Source organism: Haliaeetus leucocephalus, unplaced genomic scaffold (assembly GCF_000737465.1).
Source record: "Haliaeetus leucocephalus isolate CR32 unplaced genomic scaffold, Haliaeetus_leucocephalus-4.0 Scaffold228, whole genome shotgun sequence".
NCBI lineage: Eukaryota > Metazoa > Chordata > Aves > Accipitriformes > Accipitridae > Haliaeetus > Haliaeetus leucocephalus.
The window spans coordinates 24525449-24550769 of NW_010972664.1; the positions used below are offsets into that span (position 1 = coordinate 24525449).

Consider the following 25321-nt stretch of genomic DNA (forward strand, 5'->3'; position numbering starts at 1 on the left):
AACTTGTAGTATTTATAAAAGCATTTCCCAGAGTTTTTTGATACTTATTTTTATTGTCTACATTTCACCTCAAGTTGTTTTACAACCTTTCTCTAATCTCCATGTTATCTCACTGATATTACCTGCTGTTCTGATTTTGCAGATGTAGAAACCATGCAGATGTACCCAAAGTGGTAGAGATTGTAATTGTCTAGAAATATAATTCCTCTACAACTAGAGCTTCCTTACTGTCAGTCTTGTACTCTAAGCATTGCAAAGCCTTCCTTTCTGTAACTTGCGGAGTTAATAATCAAATAATACTTGCTTTGTGGTTGTCATAGTCACATGCCTTTTCATATAGGTGGTTCACCTTTGTGGCACTGAACTAAAACGGATCCATTTGTTTTCCCTTCAATGGCAGGCCAGCCATCTTGAATAGTCTTTCTGGATCCTACTCAATTTTCTGATAGCTTAAAAGTAATCCACACAAGGAGAGTCCAGAAGAATCAGTTGGCTGGTCTCAGACAAACCCCTGATATCCATTAGGAAGAACTGCAGTGAGTGTGGAGAAGGATTAGAGAAAACCTTTGTGCTCACAGGCATGAGTCAGTCAGTGGAAACTGGAGGCTTATGTAAGAGAGAGAACCCCAATACATTTTATTTAGTGCCTCTGAAAGATACCGGGTACATCAGAATTATTTTTCTAAAGCTTTTATCACATTAATAAAGAAGCATTTTGTGGTCTATTGCAAACATTATTGCATCAGAAGAAAAATACTAATTCTCTGCTTCACGTCCTCTGATAGGTTTTAGGTGCATCTGCAGTCCATGTGGCTTGCTGAAAATTATTTCAATGTCTCAGAATCTCCTGGCTTGTTTTCCAGAGGGTAGGCTTGGTTCTCAGATGATGAAAGTAAGTCTTAGCATGCTAGGTCTATCAAGAAAAAACAAGACAGAACATGCCCGCTGTGCTGCAGAATTCTCTGTAGCTGCCTTAACACACTCTCCTACAAGCTTTTCGCACATAGGGGTTTTTGTAAAGGCTTCATGGGGAATGTATCATTGTGGAACCTGTCCCCACAACGATACAACCTCGTACAAAAACAATCCCACCCATGGCTCCGCCCTCCCATTTTTGTCACGCAGTCACCATGAAAGATTGCCATGGGAAGCACTGGCCACATCCTTCCTCTGCTGTTGCTGTTTCTGTGTGATAAGCCCGATTACCTCTTAGTGTGTCCATTATCCCTGAATTTATAATCCCAACAATTTTTTCCTATAGACAAAAAAGTAACTTTTTTTTTTCTTTTATTAGCTGGTTTTAAATGCAGTTATTTTTCACTTGGTAACTTCAAGACAATGTTCATGCTGCTTTCCTTCCCACTCTTTTTTTTTTTTTCTGCTCAGGATGATAAACAGACCTCAAGCCCACAGTAACTAGTTTGCATTGAGAGCAATTTGCTTACTACAGACTGGTATTTCTGTTTGTAGCTTGACCAGATTGTGAATATCCTCTTTGATCTGTGCTGCACTTGTGACATTTGCTCTGAAAGGGAAGGAAGCAGGGTGCTGAGCTCTTAAGTTTGTATTCCTCTGACTACCCTGTTACAGGAAGCAGAAGCACAAGCTTCTCCAGGTGCCTGTGACCCTTACTATGAAAAGGCTTCATCTAGGAGTAGGAGCATGACTTTATTTTGGACTGTCTGAAGCGGATGGGGACTGGCAGTGACAGGTAACAGGATACTTTTGTCTCCCTCCCTTACACATAACTAAATGGAGACACAAAACTGTATTTTTTTCCCCCATAGGTTTGTGCAGGTATGATGTGTAGCTCCCAAGAGAGAAAGATCTGTGCCCGTGAAGACTGTGCGTACCAGCACACACTGAGGCAATACAGGGAAAGAGAGGCACATGAACAAACCAGTTTAGGTTTGGGGCATACGCAGCCCATCCTGACCTAGTGTTCTCACATAAAAGGTCAACACCGAGTCGGCAACATGACTGAGTACCTGCAATAAACATGTAGTTCACATCGGTCTTTAATAGTTTCACTTCAGTCTGTCTTAGTATAAAAAAATAGGCTGTAGGTACAGAACACAATCCTCCGAAACAAGGTAATTCTACTAGGAAAATCACAAATTATTTTCCCTTATTTTCAGGTATCACAGAAGAACCCATAATTTCTGATACAGCCTGCTCAGCTGGGAACAGCTGTTAGTGTCCCAGGGAAGGGAATGAGAAACATAGACTAAGCTGAAACATTTAGGACCAAGACATAGAATTCCAGAAGGTAAGATATTGGACAGCTGATCTCAGGTGTCCCTACAGTATCCTCTCTTCTACAACAGCAAAACTGTGCGCTTAAGTCACTAATTACAGGAATGACTGCAGACATTTGTCTTTGTTTAGATTGAAGTCTTTTTAAAAATACATTTAGGATTTTATTTGTCTGGCTCTGCCTAAATAATAACACTAATAGTGAGATCTTATGTGCCTGCCTTGGTCTTAGTCTGCCTCTGATCTCAGGACTGCTTATTCATGTCTAAAACCATTCTACTGAAATTCATTTAAGATTATTCTGTCTCCTTCTCCAGTCTACAGCTCCATTACTGTCCTTACTGTCACTAACAGACTCTCTCCCATATGGTGTCTTTCATTTAAAAAAAGCAAATCACCTCTGTATTAATTTTGAAGGAGTGTTTCCATGTGATGCTAAAATCTCCTCAGGGCATGTTCATAAGGGAATTTCCAAGATATGCCAGCAGAGACCAGTCTTGCCCCATTTTGTTCATCTGTAACCTGTCAAAAGGAAAGGCCTTGTAGGCCATGAATTTAAATGAGTGAGAGGGATAGAAGAGACGAAAGAGAATTCCTTGATTTTTATTTCCATATCTCTCATAGGAGGCTTCATGGGCCAAGCTGTGTAAAAATTCAGACAACAAGGAAAGGCAAGAATATGCAAGCAAGAGACATTTAGGGCTGTATTTTCTAACAATGGTGTCATTTTAGTGGAGAATTTCACAGGAGAATAGTGATCGTATCACTTACATCAGTCCTAGATTCTTCTTTAGAGTTTACAGAAGAAGCAGCTACAAAGAAGCAGGCAGAACTACAGAGACACCCTGAGCTTTACAGATTCATTTTAGGGACAATAGGAAGTTCTTTTCATAAACATTCAGTTCTTTTGGCCACAAACCCCTAAAATTAAGCAACAGCCCCTTTTCAGGGCATATCTGTGTACTGAAAAGACAAGATGATGGAAGGAGAGGATGTGAAAAATCACATTCTGTGGTGGGTTGACTTTGCCTGGCTGCCAGGTGCTCACCAAGGCCCTCTATCACTTCCCCTCCTCAGCAGGATGGATGGGAGACAATAAGACAAAAAAGAACTTGTGCATCCTGATAAAGGCAGTTAATAAAGAAAAAGCAAAGGCCAGATGCAGAAGCAAAGGTAAACAAAAAGATTTATTCTCTACTTCCCATCTGCAGGTGAAATTCAGCCACATTCTGGGAAGTAGAGCCTCAGTACATGTAGCCGTTGCTCCAGAAGACAAATGCCTTAATCCTAAATGTCCCAGCTCCTCCTCCTTTTTCTTAGCTTTTTATTGCTGAGAATGACATCATATGGTACGGAATATCCCTTTAGTCAGCTCAGGTCAGCTCTTCTGGCTATGTCCCCTCCCAACCTCTTGCCCACACCCAGCCTACTGGCCTTTGGAGCTGTCCTGGTTTTGGCTGGGATAGAGTTAATTGTCTTCCTAGTAGCTGGTATAGTGCTATGCTTTGGGTTTAGTATGAGAAGAATGTTGATAACACACTGATGTTTTCAGTTGTTGTATACCAAGCCAGGGATTTTTCAGCTTCTCATGCCCAGCCAGCGAGAAGGCTGGGGGGGCACAAGAAGCTGGGAGGGGACACAGCCAGGGCAGCTGACCCAAACTGGCCAGAAGGGTATTCCATACCATGTGATGTCATGCCCAGTATATAAACTGGGGGGGAGTTTTCCTGGGGGGATCGCTGCTCAGGAACTAACCGGGCATTGGTCAGTGGGTGGTGAGCAATTGCATTGTGCATCACTTGTATCTTCCAATCCTTTTATTCTTATTATTGTCATTTTAATATTATTATTATTGTCATTATTAGTTTCTTCCTTTCTGTTCTATTACACTGTTCTTATCCCACGAGTTCTACCTTTTTTTTCCCCAATTATCTCTCCCTTCCCACTGGTTGCGGAGGGAGTGAGTGAGCGGTTGCGTGGTGCTTAGTTGCTGGCTGGGGTTAAACCATGAGAGGAGTGGGGGTGGGGAGGGGGGTGTTTGGAGAGACAGCCTTGATGCTGTGTGAGCACTGCTCAGCAGTAGCCGAAACACTGGTGTGTTATCAACACCTTTCTAGCTACAAATACAAAGCACAGCACTATGAGGGCTCCTATGGGGAAGTTAACTCCATCCCAGCCAGACCCAATACACATCCCTATGCAGATAGTGATGCCATACCATCCTATGTATGTATTTTTCCTTTATTTCCCTTCTCTTCCAGCCTGTGTCTACTGAAGCTTCTTCTTAGATGCCATTGATTTGTAGCCAAGTTGTTCCACTAAAGAACAATATTGTTTCCCAAAAGTTCATCTTCTGCTCCCAACCCAATACCTGTATTGGATGATTAACACAAGGTTATCTGTCCTGTTTTTGCTATTCCGTGTCAGTTCTTGTGTCACAGGAAGCCTGAGAAACAGCAGCTGTAGTGGGAAACATCTTCTGTTTAATATCTTCATTAATGATCTGGATGATGGGGGAGAGTACACCCTCAGCAACTTTGCAGACAACACCAAACTGGGAGGAGTGGCTGGTACACCACAGGGTCATGCTGCCATCCAGAGGGACCTCAACAGGCTGGAGAAATGGGCTGACGGCATCCTCATGAAGTTCAACAAGGGGAAGTGCAAAGTCCCACACCTGGGGAGGAATAGTCCCATGAACCAGTATATGCTGGGGGCCACCCAGCTGGAAAGCAGCTTGGCAGGAAAGGATCTGGGGCTCCTGGTGGACAGCAGGTTGAACATGAGCCAGCAATGTGCTCTTGCTGCAAAGAAGGTGAATGGTATCCTGGGCTGCATTAAGACGAATGTTGCCAGCAGGTCTAGGGAGGTGATCCTTCCCCTTTATTCAGCACTGTTAAGGCCATACCTGGAGTACTGTGTCCAGTTCTGGGCTCTTCACTGTAAGAGAGACATGAACGTACTGGAGAGCATTCAACAAAGGGCCACAAAGATGATTGAGGGACTGGAGCACTTCACATAGGAGAGGGTGGGAGAGCTGGGACTGTTTAGCCTAGAGAGAGAAGGCTCAGGAGGGATCTGATTAATGTATTTAAGTACCTGAAGGGAGGGTGCAAAGATGGAGGCAGGCTTTTTTCAGTGGTGCCCAGTGACAGGACCAGAGGCAATGGGCACAGACTGAAACACAGGAGCTTCCTTCTGAACATGAGGAAAGACTTTTTTACTGTGAGGGTGACTGAGCACTGGAGTAGGTTGCCTAGGGAGGTTGTGGAGTCTGCATGCTTAGAGATATTCAAAAGCTGTCTAGACACAGTCCTGGACCACTGGCTCCGAGTGGCCCTGCTTGAGCAGGGGTTTTGGACAAGATGACCCTCAGAGGCTCCTTCCAATCTCAAACATTCTGTGATTCTGTGGTTCTATGATTCTTCGAAGCCTTCCCTGTAGTTGCAAGATAACCACATCACATGGTATAACATCATTATCTGCATAGAGATGTGACTTTACACAGCCTCTCCTTCCATCATCTTATCTTCTGAGTAGCCAGTATAACCTCCAGACTGCAGGTAGGCTGTTCATTGCAAATATATAGCTGTTTACACAGACGTGCCTGAGATGTCATTGCTGAGCACCTAAAACAAGTACCTTTGACTATGGTTTCTGTAGCTACAGCTCCCCTGCCACCTTCTACAGCAGGAGACGAAGAATAAATATAAGGACAGGGAGTGCAACAAGGAGGAGAGTAGCTGTTTCATGAGAAACTTCTTAGAATAGCTGCTTTATGTGCAGTGCCAGTTCAAGCTGGCAAAAGGAGCACTGCATAGGAGAATATTGTACCTCAGAGCTGCAATAGGGAACTGTGACTGCAGACCTTCAAGATGGCAATGACCACTAGAGACCTCTGTGGAGACCTGGAAATTGCACAGCTGTGACCAGTCAATAGCCAGCTCATTAATCTGCTGGATTTTGAAGGCTACTGATAAGTTTGTTTTCACAGGGCCTTAAAATTGCATTTGCCACTCTAAACTAAAGTGTTCAAGGGTTGAGCAATAGAAAGGGATCCTTCCTCTGTTATGTTCCCAGAGCTGATAAAGCTGGCTTTTAGTGTTTATGCAAGAGGTCTGAGCTAGGACTGTGACATTATGATTTTCATGAACTGGTAATTTATTAAAAGAGAATTAAAAAAAAAAAAAATCACCCAAAAGTCACTCCCAAAGTTACCACTATGGTGTTTATATTCCTTAATGATTCTAGCATAAATTAGTTTTCCTAGAACTTTCACAGAGTATTTGGATCAGCAGTAGTAATTCCAGACAGCAACAGAGTGAATGTGTTTGGTACCTGTGTAAAGATGATCTCTATATAAGAAGATCAGAGGCTGAAGAGAATAAGGAACTCAGCATGTCTCTGCTATGTGAGACACAATGCTTTCCCAGTGCTTCCCTGCTATACGTCTGTAGCCTGGTATGAACAGTGAGTAGGTCATGGACCTGAGAGTGTTCTGAGGAGCAGATGAGTGCTCCCTGGGAGCAAGGAATGGTGTGTAACACTTGTTGCTGAGCAGTTCCTGGAGTCAGAAGAACACTGGCTACCAAGCTGTGCAAGGAGTGGTGTGTGAAGCTGAGTCTTTCAGAAATGTCTTTGGAGGACTGGAGTAAGTCTGGGATGCAACTAGTTTTAGCCTCTTGAGAGCCTCCACCTCCAGGGTGAGACTACAATGAACACAAGTTTCTGTCGTGTCCAGATTTCCCTAGCCAAGAACAGTTTAGCTTCTTTTAGAGCAGAGCCTGAAGGCAAAGTAACATTTACACAGTGTGGTTGATCAGGAGACTAGGACCTTTTTTTGCTGTAATCAAATAGTACGTTTCATTTCAGCACATCCAGCTTTGCCACATCAGTGAGCAGGATAGTACATTTGCTACCTGTGATAGTTATGTGCTTCATATATGTCTTCCATATGAGCATATGAGATAAACAATTGGTCCATGCTCAATGGTACACAGACTGTCAAAGACATGACCTAAAAACAGAAGCCCCCAATACACAAGTGTATAGCCATACTTTCTTAAAGATAGCTTTTGCTCTTTTATGTGCCATTTCCCTTTCTTTGAAGAAAAGGTAAGTCCTAGGTTATGCAATAAAAACAGGAGCACAGACAGGCAATGGTACGTGGGGGAACCCTCATAATACCCTGTCCTCACTTTTCCCAGGCCCATCACAGAAGAGCAATTAGTTCATCAAAAGCTCATCTCTGCAAGCAATGAAGACAGAGGCACAATGGGAGGCAATTTCTGCCTTCAGCTGTCCCTCACAAGGGGAGTACCAGGTTGACAGCAGCTTTTTGTGGTTTCCTTTCTCCGCTCATGAGGTTTTGCTGTGAAGTCCTTGGTCCAGCTCAGAACTGTATGCATTTGTGTGGCAAGGAAGAGAAGGATCCTGCAGTTAAGCAGTGTGTGGAGCAGGTGAACAGAAGTGCTGCAGGGTACACTGTTGCTTATAAAGCTGCCAAGGGGTTGTTCCTCCCACAGTGGAAGGTATGCCTGGTCCCCTGGGTATGTTTCCTCCCACCTGTACTGGTGCCATCCTCCTATGTCCATAATCAGAGGCTGGCATCTCCTCCCACACCAATCAATCTCTCATAGGGCACCTCTGTCTTTGGGTGGAATGAGTGTGTGGAAGAACCTTGAATTCTCCCTCTTGGTTTGTACTCTTTTCTTGGTGCTATGGTGGGGAACTAGTGGCCCAGAACATGGCTGTGCTTCTGTAGCACCAGTCTTAAGAAGTATCTGCTGCCTTTCACTAACCACAGCAGCAGTGCCTCAATTCTTATTGCTGATCCATGGGTTTGTATTTCTGAAGGCTTTTTGTCTTTGAAACTAGATGCTGCTGCACTGTTTGCTTTGTCCCTTTTCCTTCCAAAAAGTCCTGGCTCTATTCCCCCATTTCTCCCTTGTTTTTCTTCTGCTCTTCCTCTGCCCCTCTCCAATCTGTCTCACTTTTTTCAGAGACTCCAACTCTCACTCAGCCAAGGCAGGGATTTTATCTTAGTGTTCAACCCCCTCACTATACCGTGTGATCACTCGCAGCACAGAAATATGTGGCTGCATCCTTGGATGTCACATTCTTGATGGTCATCACAGAATGATCATTATGATTTCTGTTTATCTCAAACTTGGCCTCATTGTAACCTTCCTCATAGGAGTTCTGCATCCATGGAGAAGTACTGGCTACTAAATTCAGACCATTTCTTGGAGTCTGCTGATACCACAACATATAGGCAAGTGTAGTATAATTCTGGTAGCAGGAGATGTCCACAGTCTCTCCAGCTCTGTTAAGGATTTCTGCTGGCCACTGTGTGATGAGGCTTCCAACACCAGCACCTGCATGAGTGAGAGAGAAAAAGAGAAAGGGAGGAGAAGAAGTACAGATGATGTCCAAAACGGGTCCTCTACCTCACACCAGCTCTGCATGGCTTGGATGAGAGCTGTGCTGCAGATGGATCTGTTGCCTCTCACCAGGTAAAAGGGCAAGCAAAAGAGTCAGCATGGCCTGTCAGCTGTCCCAGAACAGTGTGTTACTGCTCATTGTCAGTTAAGAGAGAAGAAGCTAGAGAGACTGATGCCCCTCCCCTTGTTCTGATCTTTCCATCAAGCTTGGGCAGAGAAGAGAGAAGAGACAGTCCACCTTTGATACCCTCTTTGGTGAGCCATTAAAAGCAAAGCTAAGTATTCATGTGACTGTAAGTTTTGCTTTAGCCTTTCCACAAGACAGGTTGTGTTCTGAGCTCTTGACAAAAATGTGGGATTTCTTGCAGACCAGTAAGTTGCTGGCTGAATGTTGTACTGTCTGTCATTCCATCATCATGCATGTCTGCATATTGGATCTGTCAGCCATGAACCTGGGAATATTGGCCTCATAAATGACTTTTTGACTCATTTGCACCTGTGTATAGAACTCAGGCAATCTTTCCAGAAGGGTTTATTCCAGTAAATGTAAACATATATTGTTTCAGTCCGGAGAGACATTCTTAATACCTGAAAGGTGATACCTCATAACTCAGAACTTATGTTAGACAGAAGCAAAGATGATAGACCAAGACAGTGGAGGCACAAAAATCGTGTTTAATCACATCCTAATTTCTTCAGTTTTCCAGTGAGGGAAGCATGTTCCCTGCAGTTTAATGCTCCTGAGAGCTCTAATTCACTTTCTAATTGCAAAAACAAGGCATCTCTGCCAGCTTTTTTTTCTGAAAGCAAAAACTGTGGTTAGACATTAGCCTCAAGAACAGCCTGTTTCTTCTAGTCTGCCAAGGACAAGCCTTGCCTTAACCTATACCACTCTATTATTTTCTGAATATGTAAGGTTCAAAAAACTTACATTATTGTAGCTGATTCTTTTCTCACTAGTACTCTGAATGAAATATACATATTTAGTTTCAATTATCTTTTTCAGTAATCCTGATGTTGCATCTTCCAAACAATAGGGAATATTACTGAGGTTTTCTCTTTCTTCCCACTTTGTTGATATCCCCCCTCCCATATTTGCCTGAAGCTCTAGAGAGATTCATATCTTCCCTTGACCTTTATGTATTTGTAGAAAAGGCATATTCTGTCTGTGAGCCTAGTGATATTGTACTTTGTCTGGGCCTAAGGCTGAGCTCCTAGGGTCATACCAGAATTCAGAGCAGTGTGGATCTCACAAATTTTGGTAGTGAATGTTTCCTGTCTCACTTTTTCAATCCTGCTTTTTTAAGAAGTTAACACAAATTACCTGAGAAGCTATAGCTTCTTCCCAGACAGGAAAGAAAATATATTCTCTATGATGTGTAAAAGTTTTGTATGATGTCCAGTGTCATGGACACTTAGCATATGAGAAGTAGGGTTTTGACCATGGCTCCTGTTCAGTCCCTGCCAGTTCTTGCCACTGCAGGTTTCCTCAGGAGAAATTATTCCTTACCTGTGCTCCAGCAAGGTTGAGCCCTGTGCTGGGTGTATTACAGTTTCAGTGACTTGTCAAGGAATTGTAGACAATACAGAATTTTTTTTTTAATTACCTTCCATATCTTTTACATTTTTCTTTGAATTTTTGTGCTGCTTTCAAAGTCAATACAGCAGTTAGCAAATAAGCTTGACTAAATTTAATATGCCTTTATATTCTTTTATTGTTTTGACACAGATTATCCTTTAATGCATATTTTTAGCATTTACTCACTACAACCTATTCTTTTTTATCTTCCATGGAAGTCTTGTCTTGATTTTGCTTGTTCTCCATCTGAATTTACTGACATTTTGCCCTTCCACCTTGCTGCTAGGACGGAACTCCTTGAGACACTTCCATGGACCATGTTGAGACAGTTCCATGGGACACTGCTGCTTTGATGAATGTCCTAAAATGACCCCTACATGTCTTGTGCATGGAGATACTACAGGATTTTTAGTTTGATTATTGTCTGTCACACTGGACCTGTTAAAAAAATTTTCTTCCAGTGGTAATCAGACCTCAAGTCCTGGAGGGAGAAACTATTTCAGAAACTTGATGGGAAATGAAACAGGCTATGGAGACGGTGGGAATTAATTCTAAGATTATGCTGTGTAAGGACTCTGAGACATGGCAAAATCATTTCAGTGCAGCTGGGCTGCACATTCTTCTCTAGTCACATGCATTAGAATTTACTACTCATTCCAGGATGAAGATTTTTATTCAGAGTAACTTCTCCATTTTAGGAAACCAAAAAATGTTTGCACACTCTTGGAAAGAAGGAAGTATCTGGAGGATGCAACTCAGGACCTCTAGTGTGTCTCTCAGGAATTACCTAACATGTTGCTGCCTTCTGAAGAGTAGCTAGCTTGACAGCCTTTTAGTTTTTCAGTTCAAAACATCTAATTCTTTCAGTCTATTTTCTGCTAAGATTAAAGAAGAAACAAGGGAAAACACAAAAGTACCAAGATAAAAGCAGGTATGGCCGAGCTTCCGAAATCAGAACCTGAACTACTGGATTTGGGGAAGAATAGATGTAAGAAAATAGAGGAATAAAGTTATAAAAGGGTAAACAGGTTGCTGGCGAGTATGCTTGTCTGGCTATGCCTTGTGCCTGCTTCATTCAGTGTATCCGTGTCTTATGAAATTCCATTTCTAAGTATTTCCCTGAGGGAGGGACTGTCTATTCTGTCCACATGTGTTTTGTGTATGGAGGTCTAAGTGCTAGGAACTAGAGTCAGACCACAGGTACCAGCAACTGGAGAGACCAGAGTGAGTAAACTTAAGTGCCAGAAACTGGACTAGAGCCACAGGTATGAGTGGCCATGTTCGTCATGCCAGCAGCTGGAGCAAAGGAGGGTATGTGAGTGTGTGTGATCACTAGTGAAAATGAAGCCAGGCTAGCTAACAAGTAAGTGACCTGGGTTCCAGGTGTGTGTGTGTCTCTAATGGCAAGACCAGTGGGAGGTAGCAACTTGAGGGAGCAGGGGAGTCCCCGACATCTATTGAAGGGGGTACAGAAAGTTTCTCTAGGGCCACTTGTTTGCAGACAATTCTTAGAGAAATCCTTCCTCCTCAGGCTTGTCATCCCAGATTCCTTGCCCAGTCAGACCTGTGCTGCTCCTTTCACTTCTTTCATCCCCAACCAGTACATTCTAATTCCATTTCTAATCCAGCTGTGTCTGCTTATCTGGTGCAAGTTCCCCTTCCTCATCTATTCTATTTCACTGTGCCAGCCTCACTGGCTGCCACCTCTAAACTCCTTCTCCAGCTTTTTTAGACCACCTGACTTTCCATCTCACCACCTTTACACTTTTTCCAGCCCCTCTTTGGCCTCCCTTTTCTTTCCCAAACTCTCCATCCCTTATTCTCACAGCAAAGGGGCAGTTTCTAAGTTTGGAGATGTTAAAATTGCCCAGTAGGGGCCCAGTTTACACAGGCTTAGGGTGCACAGACCCTTCAGGGGAGGTTTTTTTGGCTGCTCACTACAGATCATGTGCTGGATAAGGTGGATTAAATTAATACTTTAAAATCTGATCTCTCCCATCTGCTATGTCCTTTCGGGGTCCTTCCTTTCCTTTCTGGTCTAGCCATTTGCTGAAGATTCCTGGGACGCAGTCTGTTTCCCACCTCAAAGGCTGTGGCTGTATATCCACTTCTGGCTCCACGTGGGACCACTGTTATTCTCATGCGTTTCCTACCCTTCTCCCCAGTACCATGGTCTCTCCTTACTTTGTTATTCCCCCAGTGCCTCTGGCCCACAGTCCTCCAGGATCCATCCCTAGTTCCTGAGCTCAGGCACTCTGAAAGAAGACATAACTTTCCTTCTTCTGAAAAAGAGAACTTGACAAAAACCAGAATAACAGCAGGGTAAACATAAATATGCAGCTAGTGCTGCCACTGCCCCTGCCCCTCACGTTCCCATCCTTCCTTTCTTAATCAATCTTCTTCCATGCTTTACACTGCTATGAGGTCATGGGCCTTTTCCCCACCTGCTTGCTATTTTTTTCCTTTCCCTAGCAGCTAATCTATGTAACCTGCTAGATCCAGGTGGACTCAGTCCACCTGCCTCAGATGTCCCTGAGGAAGTGAAGGGGAAAGCTGATGATCATTGGTCAGGGCCATTGCCCATGACCTGATTGCTCTGCGCCTGTGGTCTCTGATCACTCTTAGACCTACCACCATAGCTGAAATGACCACTGTCAAAGCTGTCACAGTACCAGTGAGACAATAACTTCACCATTGGCAGGAGCAAAATGGGACTCCAGCCCACAGATGTCGGAACCTCCTCCCTAGGGACTTGTTCCTTCTCCTCCCTTTCTCAGTAAGAGGGCCAGGAGTAAAGAAAAGCAGGTACCTGGCTCAGAAGACTTCCTAGATGGTTGCACAGTTCCCTATCCCCTAGCCCAGCAGTTCTAGGGCACTGCTCCTAGCATACACACCCAAACCAGAACAGAAGGGAAGGTTCAGGAGGAGCTGGTATAAGGCTGCAGGGAACCCCTCTTGTGTATGGTGGTTGTCAGTCCCCAGCACATCTATCTGTAAGGCTCTTTAAGTAAGACTTTTATTTATGCTATTATCTTCTTAAGAGGAGTGATAGGGCAGGAAGGTAGTGGCCAAGGAGCCAGGCAGTCATCAACATATCACTAGGCTACAATGGTTTCTTTTATTTAATCAATGTAATTGCAAACCTTGGTGTAGACACTGAGATAACCTTTCAGAGCACACTCAGTTCCCTGTGACACGATTCCCTGGAGTTTTCCCATGCATACAGCTGGGCCACCTGAGTCACCCTGGAGAGAAAAATTTAGAAGCATGAGCTGATCTCACCTCGAAAGGTTTTGACCTGGTACAAAAAAATCCAGGGAATGCAAAATGAAGTGCCGCAAGTCCTGATCTGGGAGCACAGAAAGATAGCACCCTTATTTGCTGACTCCCCTAATCCCAACAATTCACTGCTACTGCACTCAGTGCCCAGCAGATGTAGCTGGACCTGCTAGTTTGGGTAAAGTCCATTCTGTACTGAAATCCTGCTGGAAGGATACTGTGTCAGAACAGAAAACCTGGAGATGAGGAGGCCTAAGCACTCTGCCAAGCTCTGACATATGCTGTGCACCTGAGGCACCCTCAAGTGTGTGACCCAGGGCTCTGTGCAGACATCAATGCTTACCTGGCATGAGTCTTTCCCACCATCCAGGAATCTTACACAGATCATGTTGCTGGTGATCTGGCCAGGGTAAGCCTCTTGGCACTTCTGGTTGCTCAGAAATGGAGCTGTCAGTTACTGGAGGACCTTAGAGAAATTGGCTGCTGGGACAGCAGTGAAACGCAGCACTGTCAGTGAAGAGAGAAACCTGTAGATCTATATGTGAGAGCCATCCAGCAAAGCAGGGCAACCCCTTCACCTGCATGAGCAAATGCAAAGGGCATTGTTGATTGAGGCACACTGGCAGGACCGTTTGGGGAACATGCAGGCAGAACATGGAAAGGCTGCAAAGCAGGAGTGAAACATACAGGGATCTCATGAGCCTGGCAGTAAAGCAGGAGAAGCGTGACATGCAACATACACTGATACTCACAGCCACTGCTCAGTGTGTTTCCTCACCTTGAAAAAGGCACTTGGGACCCTCCTTGGCACGGGAGCTGGGCAGAGCTGTGGGTTGAATGTCAGCACTGTAGTCCATGGTGGTTGCCAGCTTGATGAACATAATGTCATTACCAAGGCTTCTTGAATCATATCTAGGATGGTGAATGATTAATGCAGCACTCCTGACTAGTTCACTGTGTTCTTTCACATCAGTGTTGTACTCTCCCATCCTCACTTGTATATGCCTGCAAAATTGCCAGCAGAGAAGAGCAGCAATTAACCATGGGTAGAACAACTTGGTGCCACATGGGGACTGGCAGACACTTGGAATAGAGTAAGGGAGTGTTGCCCTAATCAAAGGTGCATGTGTCACAGAGCTCTAGGAGCTTTATGATTTCATGAAAGACAGAGTCTGGAGAGCCTTGCTAGTTGGGTATCCTGTCCAGTGGATCCCCAGCTGGCAACTGTGGAATTGGTGCCAGAATAGAGGGATCACTTCAGACACTGAGAGCAATGCTTAGGGAAGGAAGATTACATTTCCTATTGCAGAAGAACATGATCCTTGATCTGTGCTCTCTCTGCAGAGGTATGCCCTAAAATTAGGACAAGAAAGATCCATGGAGAAAGTCTGGAGGAATGCAAATGTGCACAGAAAGGCATGTTAGGATGCACAGAAAAGGATGCCGAGAGTGCAGGTATATTAGAAAGATCATGTAATGCAGTGAGACAGAAGGTAGTGTTTCTCCTTTGGTTTCAGATACACCATGTGCTGCCATCTTGGATTCCCTTCTTTTGGTAGGCATCATATTCCAAATCTGGTGACTTTGCAAGATTTGACTAGAATCCAGATACACAACCCAATCCATACTTACGATGTCTAGCAGTGAGTAGCTGACAGGAACCACTGATTGTTGGTGAGTGAACCACTGCAGAAATTATACCCAACATTCAAGGACACTGGTAGGGAACTGAATGCTCTGGGCAACTGTAGCATCCCACAATCTTGTCATCATCAGCGTCCCCAGGAAAAGCAACTGAGAGAAAGAGGACTGAGTTTCACAGCACCAGACCAGAATCCATTCTCTTAAAGTGTAGCAATGGCCAATGAGCTATAGAGGAATTAGCAAGAGCTGAAAGAGTTTGAAACATCAGAAGTCTTCACAGCAACTCCTGAAATATCGTCCTGAGTTTTTTCTGTGCTACTCTGAAACATGAGGCTTTGTCTTTACCACCCTGAGTCAGGAAGAGAACAGTAGAGCCTAGAAGCTGCCAAAGAACTTCACAAACGAAACATGTGCAGCCTTCACACTGACACCTTCACTTCCATGGCACCTTTGGAACACGATGCAACAGCTGTGTCATGGTGGAAAGCACATGGTGCACTTTTGTGTAGGTTGAGAAATGGAAAATGGCAAATGCAGTTGAGAGTGTCAGCAGAATTTTAATTTCCTGGGGGGAAGCCAGGAGTGAGCAAGAGAGGAAGGAAGCCCTGGTAGTGAAGAAATCCGAGAGAACATGAAGGCTCAGCAGAGTTGGAGGCTGATGTTATAGCAGAATGTAAGAAAGAACATGTAAGTTATTTGTTGAAACCACTAGAACAGTGGTCTCCAAACATTTTTCATTGTGCACCCCTATCAGTAAAATACTTTTGAGCACACACCCCGAGTATATGTATATTTAGTAATTGATAATTATATATGTGTAATACTGAAGTTCTAATGTTTTCTTCCCACATGCCAGTAGATCATCATGTGCACCCCCAGGGGTGCATGGACTCCCCTTTGGAGACCCCTGCACTGGAACATTGTAAACCAGGAACGTGTCTCTGACCGTCGATTGGAGATGCAAAGAGCAGAAGATGCAAAACCCTTCCCCAGACACTCTCCTGGCTTCCAGCAACTGGGGACTTGATGATCCTAGGCCACATGGGGTGCCTTTCAACCAGCTTCTCCCAGGCAGGAGAGACTTGGGAAAAGAGAATCAATGGCACCTCCACCACCAGGCTCTGTGAGATGTACAAGGACTAGCTTGAGAAACTCCTCTGCTTTATGCTCCTGGGAAGCTTTATCTCTGTCAGCCTGCGGTCTCGCCAGGTTTCCTTTTCCCATGATCTTGCATCAGCCTGGACAAACCTATTTACTTTATCTGAGTTCAGTGGTGATACAGTTGACTGAAATACTTGAACTAGGAACATAGATTTCTAGAAATGTAAGCTGCCATTGCTTGTCCATTGTTAATACCTAACACATCTGCCCTCCATTCACCAATCCTCCTCCTTCCCATGTCCCTGGACCCACCAGCATCCTGCTGCAGCGTCACTGCATTAAATGAGAAACTTGTCTGCAGCTGGAGATGTATCCCCGGAGTGTATTTTTTGAAAGACCCTGGAAAAAAAACTTATAATGGTCTGTTGAATGTTCAGCAGCATTGAGCAGAAGAGGGTATGTACATTTCAGGTAAGCATTCATAGTCTTAAAGAAAGGAAGGAGGGGCAGGAGGAGGTGTTCCAATTTCAGCCTGAATGAAAGAAGTCTGTTCGTCATTCACAGGTCTCACTGAAAGGCCTGAAGGACTGTTCTGAAGCAGTCTGTCTGCTGAATGACCTCCAAGTTGTGCATCACAAACACCCCATTTGCCTTCATTTGAGATCAGTTTGCTCTATGAGCTGCCCTGCTGGCATGCACTGTGGAGTTCTAGGATTCATGGGAGCCTCTAGAAGGGGCACTGAGAGGCACATAGGAGAATGAGAGGGACTTGGGTGAGGTACGTTCACCAGATGTCTGCCATCATGGCCTTAGGAACACAAGAACCACAGGAACTATGACCCAGGACTTCTGCCGTGAGCTCTGGCAGTAGCCTGGGAAGGGGTCAATAGTTGATTTAAGCAAGTAGCATAGAGAGTCTCAGAGACACCTTTTTCTTCAAGGAGAAAGGAGCCAGCCCTATTTGATGCCTTTCCTGCTGTTAAGAATAACTGATCAGTTAAAGATCAGAGTAGATTAAATAAGTAACAAGTGAAAACAAAAAAAGTACAAAGATAAAAGCAGGTATGGTTGAGCTTCCCCATTCAGATGCTGAATTACTGGATTTTCCTGACATTTGGGTGGACACTAAACCAAATATTAAACCCTGTGAAAAGAAGGAAAAGGAAGCTGTCCTTCATAGCCTAGGTGTTACCTAATAGGTTATTAGAGCTATATCTCAGGAAAAATACTGGTTTAAAATATCTGATGACAGCCTGTCTCTATGCCAATAGCATGTTTTGGACAAAGAAATAACAAATCCACAAGGAGATCAAATTATACACTATTGTAGATTAGGAATTGTTCTTGCTCTGCTTAGTTAGGATGGGATTGGATAGCTTTGGTAATTTTTGCCATGCTTAGTCCTATTATGGATATTTCCCTCCTCCACAGGAAGCTTCTAGTCCTTATTTGTTTCTCAGGATAAAACATGTTTGTAAGAAAACTGTGCACTGATACCAGTTTAAAGCCCAAGACAAGTCATGCATCTCCCTGGAGGAGTCCCTGGCCTTGGACTTGCCCTTTAACATGAAAGAAAATTTCCACCTGGACAGTGCCACTGTGTGTACCAGTCCTCCAGGGCTCTCAAAAAAATTGATTAAGAAATGGAGTAGAAAGATTATTCCTATTTAGTCTCTGATGCCATTTCAGCATCTCAAAGCATATGATTTCTGTTCACAGTCACTTGAGGTTATCCCTTGTCTTTCAGGAGCTAACATGATGAAGTTGGCAGCTGCTTGGAAAATGATTATTCATCAAATGCATCAAGCTTTAGCAAACTCAGCATCATGAGAGAAATTATCACTCTTTCAGAGAAGGATTTCAGAAGATCTCATGATTTGTGGTCACAGTATTTTTGTTCGTATACATTACCTCCATAAACATCAATGTTATATTGAAATTCTTCTGTAGCAAAAATGAGTGTCTGTAGAACATTCCAATGCTAAATAAAAGACGTGGTTCAGTACTTGGGCCAATATTTTCATATAGATTAGGGGAGAGAAATTAGGAAAGGGAGAAATCTTTCAAAGAGAAATGCGGGTGTGCATTCCCACATTAAACTGTTTAACTTGGGAGGTGGTGGGGGACACAGAATAGGTTTTTTGTACTCACTTATTGAAATTACTTTTGAATAATTTTATTTGGGAGAACACTGTGTTCTATATGATAAAACCAGACACACATATTACTCAAGAAAAGGAATTTGCTAAAATAAACTTAACAAACTTAACACTGAGAGGGTTTTTTTGTTTTGTTTTGGGTTTTTTTTGTTGGTTTTCTTTTCCAAAATAAATGTATAGTATCTTACTGTCCATTACCTACAATAATCAGCATTTTTAATATGCATTTTTAAGAATGACGCCATCAGCGCAGAGGAACCTCAGAGGGGTTTGAGGGTTGCTCTCAACAGATGCTGCATGTAAGAATGAGACAGGCAAACAACTACACATCTTTCAAAGCCCAAACATTTTTAAATTGAAGGCTGCACTCTGAAATAATTTTAGATGGCTTTCTATCTTAGGAAAGGTTTATGATTAACAGATATGTTATTTGTACTTTCTAGCAGTGCCTGTTAATGCCCACATTTGGATCTTCAAATTTTCCACTGTGTACTTTTTGTCTGCAGAAAACCTTGGACTAGAGATAAGGCCATTTCAAAAAATGTATATCTAGCAGCTCAGGCTTCCAGTCCACCAGTCTGGGCTTGAGGCTGTGTCAAGATCATGAAGTACATACTGTTTGTCACCTTTGTTGGAGTGGCTGGTAAGTATATTTTTTCCTTCTATTTTTGTAATTTATAAGGAAGCTTATTTTCTGAGCAAATTTACAAGGTAGTCTATTGGGGGAAAGTGAAGTCCAGTTTCAACTTACAAAAGTTTTAAGGCAGAGCACTGTAACGTCTTCTGACTGCTGTCTGTTCATAATTGCTTGTGTCACAAAACAGGGAATGAATGCCTTCACAGGTGTTCTTGACCCAGGAATACTGAAATGTGTCCATATGTTCAAAAAAAGACTGTCTTTCTCTTAAGGACTATGAGGTATAAAGATAACACCTCTGGCCCAGGAAGTCCTAAAGCTTCTCTAAATTTTTGGACTATGGGTGAGTGCTTCCCAACACTGCTACCATGAGTTTTTATGGAAGTAGAGCCTACAAGTGAGATGCTTCAGTCAGTCACAGAGGCACAAGATTCCTTATGCCTTGACATATACCACTTCTTATCCCCCAGTTGCCTTTCCCATCGATGCTGCCGCTGATGATGATGATGACAAGATTGTGGGAGGCTACACCTGTGCAGTGAACTCTGTCCCCTATCAGGTGTCCCTGAATTCTGGGTATCACTTCTGTGGAGGTTCCCTCATCAACAGCCAGTGGGTAGTGTCAGCTGCTCACTGCTACAAGTCGTAAGTAGAAAAAAAATAAATTCTTCCTAACCTGCTTCTTTTTTCCAGTTCACTAAGTTCCAGGAATTCTGAGCTGTGAGATCCAAATATGTAAGTGACTCCATTCTGACAGGAGACAGTCAAGGAGTAGGTGGCTCATTCAGGAAGCTAGTCTGAGGCATCATAAGGGGTTTTCCACTTCTGCAAAAGTTTCTGTGAATGCAGAGCACTTTCTGAAGTGACAATGTGATAATCTAGCAATGAATTATGGGCTGTGATTTCTTATAAATTGCATTAATCTTGCTAAAACTTAGTTACTGGACAACAAGAAGAGAAATAAGGTCAGGGTGATAGCAGTTCGCCTTTTGCCAGAATGTTTGTATAAAGCACTGTTAGATATTCAACTTGTCCCAGCTCAGCAAAATAAACCTGCAGAAATTCACCACCTGTAGTGGGAGTGGGTAAGATCTCAGTGTGGATCCCCAGGACTTATTGCAGGACAAGACAGACAACCTGCATGGAAACAGCGACTATGGTAGCAATGTTGAAGCAACTGCATGCAGTAACAGAGAGGTTCCCCATAACCTGTTGGTAGCAGTAACGTATACGCCACTCCTTCTCTTTTCCAGTCGCATCCAAGTGCAGCTCGGGAAACATAACCTGGCACTCACAGAATCATCACAGCAGTTGATTAGTTCAGCTGAAGTAATCCGCCACCCTCGCTACAGCTCCAGAACACTGGACAATGACATTATGCTCATCAAACTTGCCAAACCAGCCCAGCTCAACCGCGCTGTCCAAACCATTCCTCTGCCTACCAGCTGCGTGGCCACAGGCACCACATGCCTAATCTCTGGCTGGGGCAACACAGTCAGCAATGGCAGTGAGTACTCTGGGGAATGTACAGCATCGTGAGGGCCCGGGAGACACTCTAAGACCTCACAATTGGCTCCAAACAGTACAGGGTAAAGCACAGAGAAGTGCTGTGTGACAGGCCTTTTTGAGCAATCAGTCTGTGTAGGACAGTAACCATTTAACTGCCTTAAAGGCAAGCTTTTATAAGGTCCTTCCTCTTGTTCTGTGTTACGAACATGGAATCACTTAAGTCATCCATGTGCCGTTCATCAGCATGTTCACGCTGCCATAAATTTTGTGGCCTGGAGCTATCAGCTGTGCAGTGCCAAGCACTAGCAATTTAACTAATGTCAATAGAGTTGTCAGTTCTCTGAGAACAAGATCAAGATCTGTGACTGTCAATCTAAAATTACTACAAGAGAGCTCCATGGTCAGAGATGTGGATGGTGACTGGTGTCTAATCCACTGACAACAACAAAACCTGCACCAGAGGAGGGGATGGTTTTCCTGAGGCCCAGGTTCCCTCCAGCGTATGTGCTACAAGAGTAGCTCTTAGCTCCACACTTGCCAATTGATGATTTTCTAGGTATCAGAAAAATTAACATGGCTGCAGTGTAGAATGGTGGACCCATGGATAGAACCTGTTCTATCTAAACAAAAGGAATCCATGCTGCGATTACTGTTCAGAGGAAAAATGATCACTGCTAAACCAGGATATTCAGTGATTACTTTTCTGCTAAGAAAGATCTTCTCCGGGCTCTGACATGAACTCAGAGATGCAATCAACCATCTCTCCCTCTTTTATTGTAGATGCATATCCAGACAAGTTGCAGTGCCTGAAGGCTCCTGTACTCTCCTCAAGCGTGTGCACTAAAGCCTACCCTGGGGAAATTACCAAGAACATGATGTGTGTAGGATTCGTGGAGGGAGGAAAAGACTCCTGCCAGGTAAAACATCTGCCTCTCCTTTCACATATGTTTCTCTCCTGCCTTTTGCCAGTAGAAGAGGCCATCATGTTAGAGAATCTGCTATACTCACTGCACTAGCACATCTGAATGCTGGTTTTTTGAACAACAGAGGAGGCTTAGGGTAAAAGTTGCTTACTGAGTGAGACTAGGTTTTTTCCCACTCAGTTAGTCATTGTCCCTTTTTTGAGTCAGCGAATACGTCTGCCCTATACCTCCACAAGCAGACTATGCCACCTCCTGCACCTTAGGCTATTGAAAATGGAGGAGTGCTGCACCAGAGAGTCAATATTAATCACAGTGACTTTAGAGCTTAGGATGCAAATGTTAGTTTTGGACTCACTGAAAATGAAATAGGCAGTATGCCAAGATCCAGGCAGTCTGGAAAATGAACACACTTGACAATTGCTCTGCATTTTACATGTGCCTAGCTTCATGGAAATATTTGGCAGAATAATGTTTAAGACACACGTATCCTAAGTGTCTGCCAAGGACTGCATCCATCAAAAATAGGGAGCTTACTCATCCTTAGTGGTGGTGCCCTTGGGGATAAAGTAAGGCACAGTAGCATCAGGTGTAGAGTGGTAATCAGAAATTACCTTTGTAGAACTTCTGTGTAGAAAAAGCCCAATGGAGCTCCCTCGAATGTCAGTGATTTCTGGGATCTCTGTCTCACCACTTACGCTGATACCATTTGCTGAATATCTGTGTTCTTTATGTGCACAGGGGGATTCCGGTGGTCCAGTAGTCTGCAATGGGCAGCTCCAGGGCATTGTTTCCTGGGGTATTGGATGTGCACAGAAAGGCTATCCCGGGGTTTACACTAAGGTTTGCAATTATGTCTCCTGGATCAAAGCAACTATGTCTGCCAACTAAGACACTCTCGTTCTATGTGACCCACTTTTTCTCCTCATCATTTCTTTTGTTTTGGGACTGGGCATACAAAAATTATCAAAAAATAAAGACTTTCAGGCACCTTTCTTTGTGCAACGTTTCTCTGGGTACTTCCATAGGCTACGGTATGGAGGACAAAGGCAAGGAATGTCACTCTGGAGAAAATATTTAATATTTGTAGTGCCTCTCAACTAGCAGGATCTTGGAACAATTTGCAGACTCATCTTCAGGCGTCTTTCAGGCAGTTACATGCAGCCATTTCTGGAGCAGAACAACTTTTCTGTTCATCAGCATATGCTCAGGTGCTACAAAACTACCTAAACCAGCTGAGAGAGTACACTGAATCACACAGGCAGCATACTCCTACTGTAGAAAACAGCAGGCAGCAACACAAATGCTCCCCAGCCCCCTGCTCCCACCCCCAACAATATGACTTAACATTCCGTGGTGGAACCTCCCTGAAAGCTCTACTTGGGGAATGAAACAACCTCTTGCTAGGACTTGTTCTCTTCATGTACCAGTGCCACTGGGGCTGCTGCCTATACCGTTTTGCTAGGTTAACTGGTCATGCTGGGCTTGCTTAGTTTTCCTGGAAGAGTCAAAAGGTCAGAGATGTTCCTGGGTTCTGATTTTATCTCCTTCTAACCCCAACGGGCACTGGAGTTGGAATTCCATGAAAAAGCTGCCAAAGTTGCCAAAAGACTGTATAGCTGTCTTCTGAAAAAGAAAAGGGAAATAGAGAGTTGGAGTAAAATAAAAAGATAGAAAAAGCAGAAAATAGGTGAAGTGGGGTGAAAATTAAAAGAAATCTGACACTGGAGGAAAGGGAGGGAGAGGAGAAGAGCAGGGCATGAAGGAACAAGTGCCATTTGCCTACAAAGAGGTTTGTGCCTCGCGCTCTCAGATGCATTGTCACTGAGATACCTCCTAGGAGAGCAAGAGGTGTCTGTGTCATTGAGATAGGCACAATATACAAACAGGATCAGACCTTAGCTTTGCGTCCTGTTGCTCTGGAAGCACTTGTTGAATTCCTTCTCTCCTTTACCAGAAAAAAATACCTGAGCTGTAGCCTGGCATCCTTCCCTTCAGCCTATTTTGACCAGGAGACAGAGTTCTTATCCAGGAGCAGTTGAAAGTCACAGGTTCTCCCTCCCTGACCACTGTGAGTGGAGGGTGGTTGATATCTTTGCCTGGTATGTTAGGAGAAAGAAGAAAAAGTTGGAGGACAGAGGAGAGGATGCAATGAAAAGATGACAAGATGAAAATGGGGGGAAAGAAATACTTCTATTGTCAGGCAGAGTGCATTCTCAAATGTGACAGACAGGGATGTTGAGAAGAGTAGTCTGGAAACAGTCCCAGTCCTCTGTCACTATCCCCCCATGTGTAAAGGTCTCCAGTCAGTAAAGAAGAAATTGCATTTTCCAGATTATAGGCCATTCTTGATTTTCAGATTGCTGGAATATCCTCACAGGATCTCCACTCTTACATGGCTTACATGGCCCTCTTACAAGCTCTATTGCCTCTGGGTTCCTCACAGGTGAAAGATATGTTGGAGAAAGCTATGTGTGCTAACAGACTTCCAGGCTTGCACGGAAACTTCTCCTGTGCGCAAAGTGCCATCTGGGCCAATGCATAGGATCTGCTGCTGTGGGTTTTGATGCTCATACTTGCCTGTAGCTCCCTGGATGGCTGAAAGCAAATATGTGAGCTGGAGGAAAGAACTTGTGTCACTGCTCACCATTTTGTCCCTGCTGGAAGGGCAGGTGATCCATGGCATTGCATGAATGAGGGAAGGGGGAGCAGGGAGGAATGGAAGAGGAGAGAGGGTGGTGTTTTGCGAGGAAGTCAGAAGGAGGCAGGACATTGAAGCAGAGACTTTGGATCTGCCATGTGGAAGAGGGAGCAGGGAGGCTACTAGAGCCAAAGATATGGTGGGTTATTGCTACAGAGCACCTTGTGGCTTGGGGCTCCTCACCTACAGGGCCATGCTCCGTCCCCAGATACCATCGAGACGTGGGCTACATCGCATACATCAGAGCGTTCAGGTCACAGGGTAGCTGTGGGAGCACTTGACTCAGTGACCACCTGTGGAAAACCATGAGAACAGTGACGTTCCCAGCTGTTCCCTTTTGCTGTGATTGTGCTTTATAAAACCCTTGCCCAGGTGATGCTGTGTGGTGTGTGATGCTAGTGGGGCACTTCCTGTCAGGTTTAGTAGAACAAGCTCTTCTCCTGGGTGGCTCGAAGCCCAAAGCAACAGGTAGCAGTGCAACTCGGGGACCCTGGTGCACAGCAGCATGCCCATTCCCCGGAGTTTGGTGGGGCCAAGGGACAAGCATGCACATAGAAGCGCTCAGTGGCATGGTCCTGCTGGCGCTCTGGAGCTCAGAGCCCCTTGCACACGGCAGTGTGCTGAGCCCCAGGTTACCAGCAAGGCACCTGTACTCTTGGAAACTGCAGTGTGAGCAATTGCAGGAGACCCTTGGAGCTCATAGGCCCATAAGCACAGGCAGGAGTGCTCAGTTCTGGGATCCCGTGCCAGATTCATCTTCAGGTTGGCCTTGGCTTTCCAGCTGGTGGAGAAGGAAAGGGCCGTGTGAACTATTCCACATCCTGCTTAGCCATGAGTTAGTGTAAGAGGCTAAAAGGGAGAAGTGGAAGAGGATGAAGGGGACAGGAGGGGGACAGATGTGAGAGAGGACAGAGCAGAAAGGGGAAGGGGACAGAGAGAAAGAGAGTAGAGGAGGAAAGGGAGAGGCAGTCTATGGATGGCAGAGAAATGAGGCAAGGCAGTGAGTAAAATAAGAAAGGAGGGCCAAAAGGTGATTCAGAGATGGGAAAGAACAGGAAGGAAATTGGAGACCAGGCAGAAGACAGACAGGTGG

At 44.3% G+C, this 25321-nt stretch overlaps 1 protein-coding gene and 1 gene segment (V, D, J or C); one reads left to right on the forward strand and one right to left on the reverse strand.

The window, feature by feature from the left end:
- Window positions 1–25321, reverse strand: part of LOC104831804 — a 50150-nt gene that overhangs the window by 9149 nt on the left and 15680 nt on the right. The window contains 1 exon segment of the C gene segment in view: window positions 12463–12483. Within this exon segment, the coding sequence occupies window positions 12463–12483 (21 nt within the window).
- LOC104831803 (trypsin I-P1-like) lies at window positions 19065–22418 on the forward strand. The gene is made up of 5 exons (XM_010567626.1): window positions 19065–19104; window positions 19569–19743; window positions 20352–20605; window positions 21388–21524; window positions 22269–22418. Exons 1-5 carry the CDS (start codon window positions 19065–19067, stop codon window positions 22416–22418), a joined length of 756 nt encoding a protein of 251 aa, XP_010565928.1.

Excerpts from the sequence above, each read along its gene's own strand:
- LOC104831803 (XM_010567626.1), top strand. The coding sequence starts at position 19,065 with ATGAAGTACATACTGTTTGTCACCTTTGTTGGAGTGGCTG. Across the intron at positions 19,105-19,568 it reads CACCTTTGTTGGAGTGGCTG|TTGCCTTTCCCATCGATGCT; the intron begins GTAAGTATATTT and ends CTTATCCCCCAG. Across the intron at positions 20,606-21,387 it reads CAACACAGTCAGCAATGGCA|ATGCATATCCAGACAAGTTG; the intron begins GTGAGTACTCTG and ends CTTTTATTGTAG.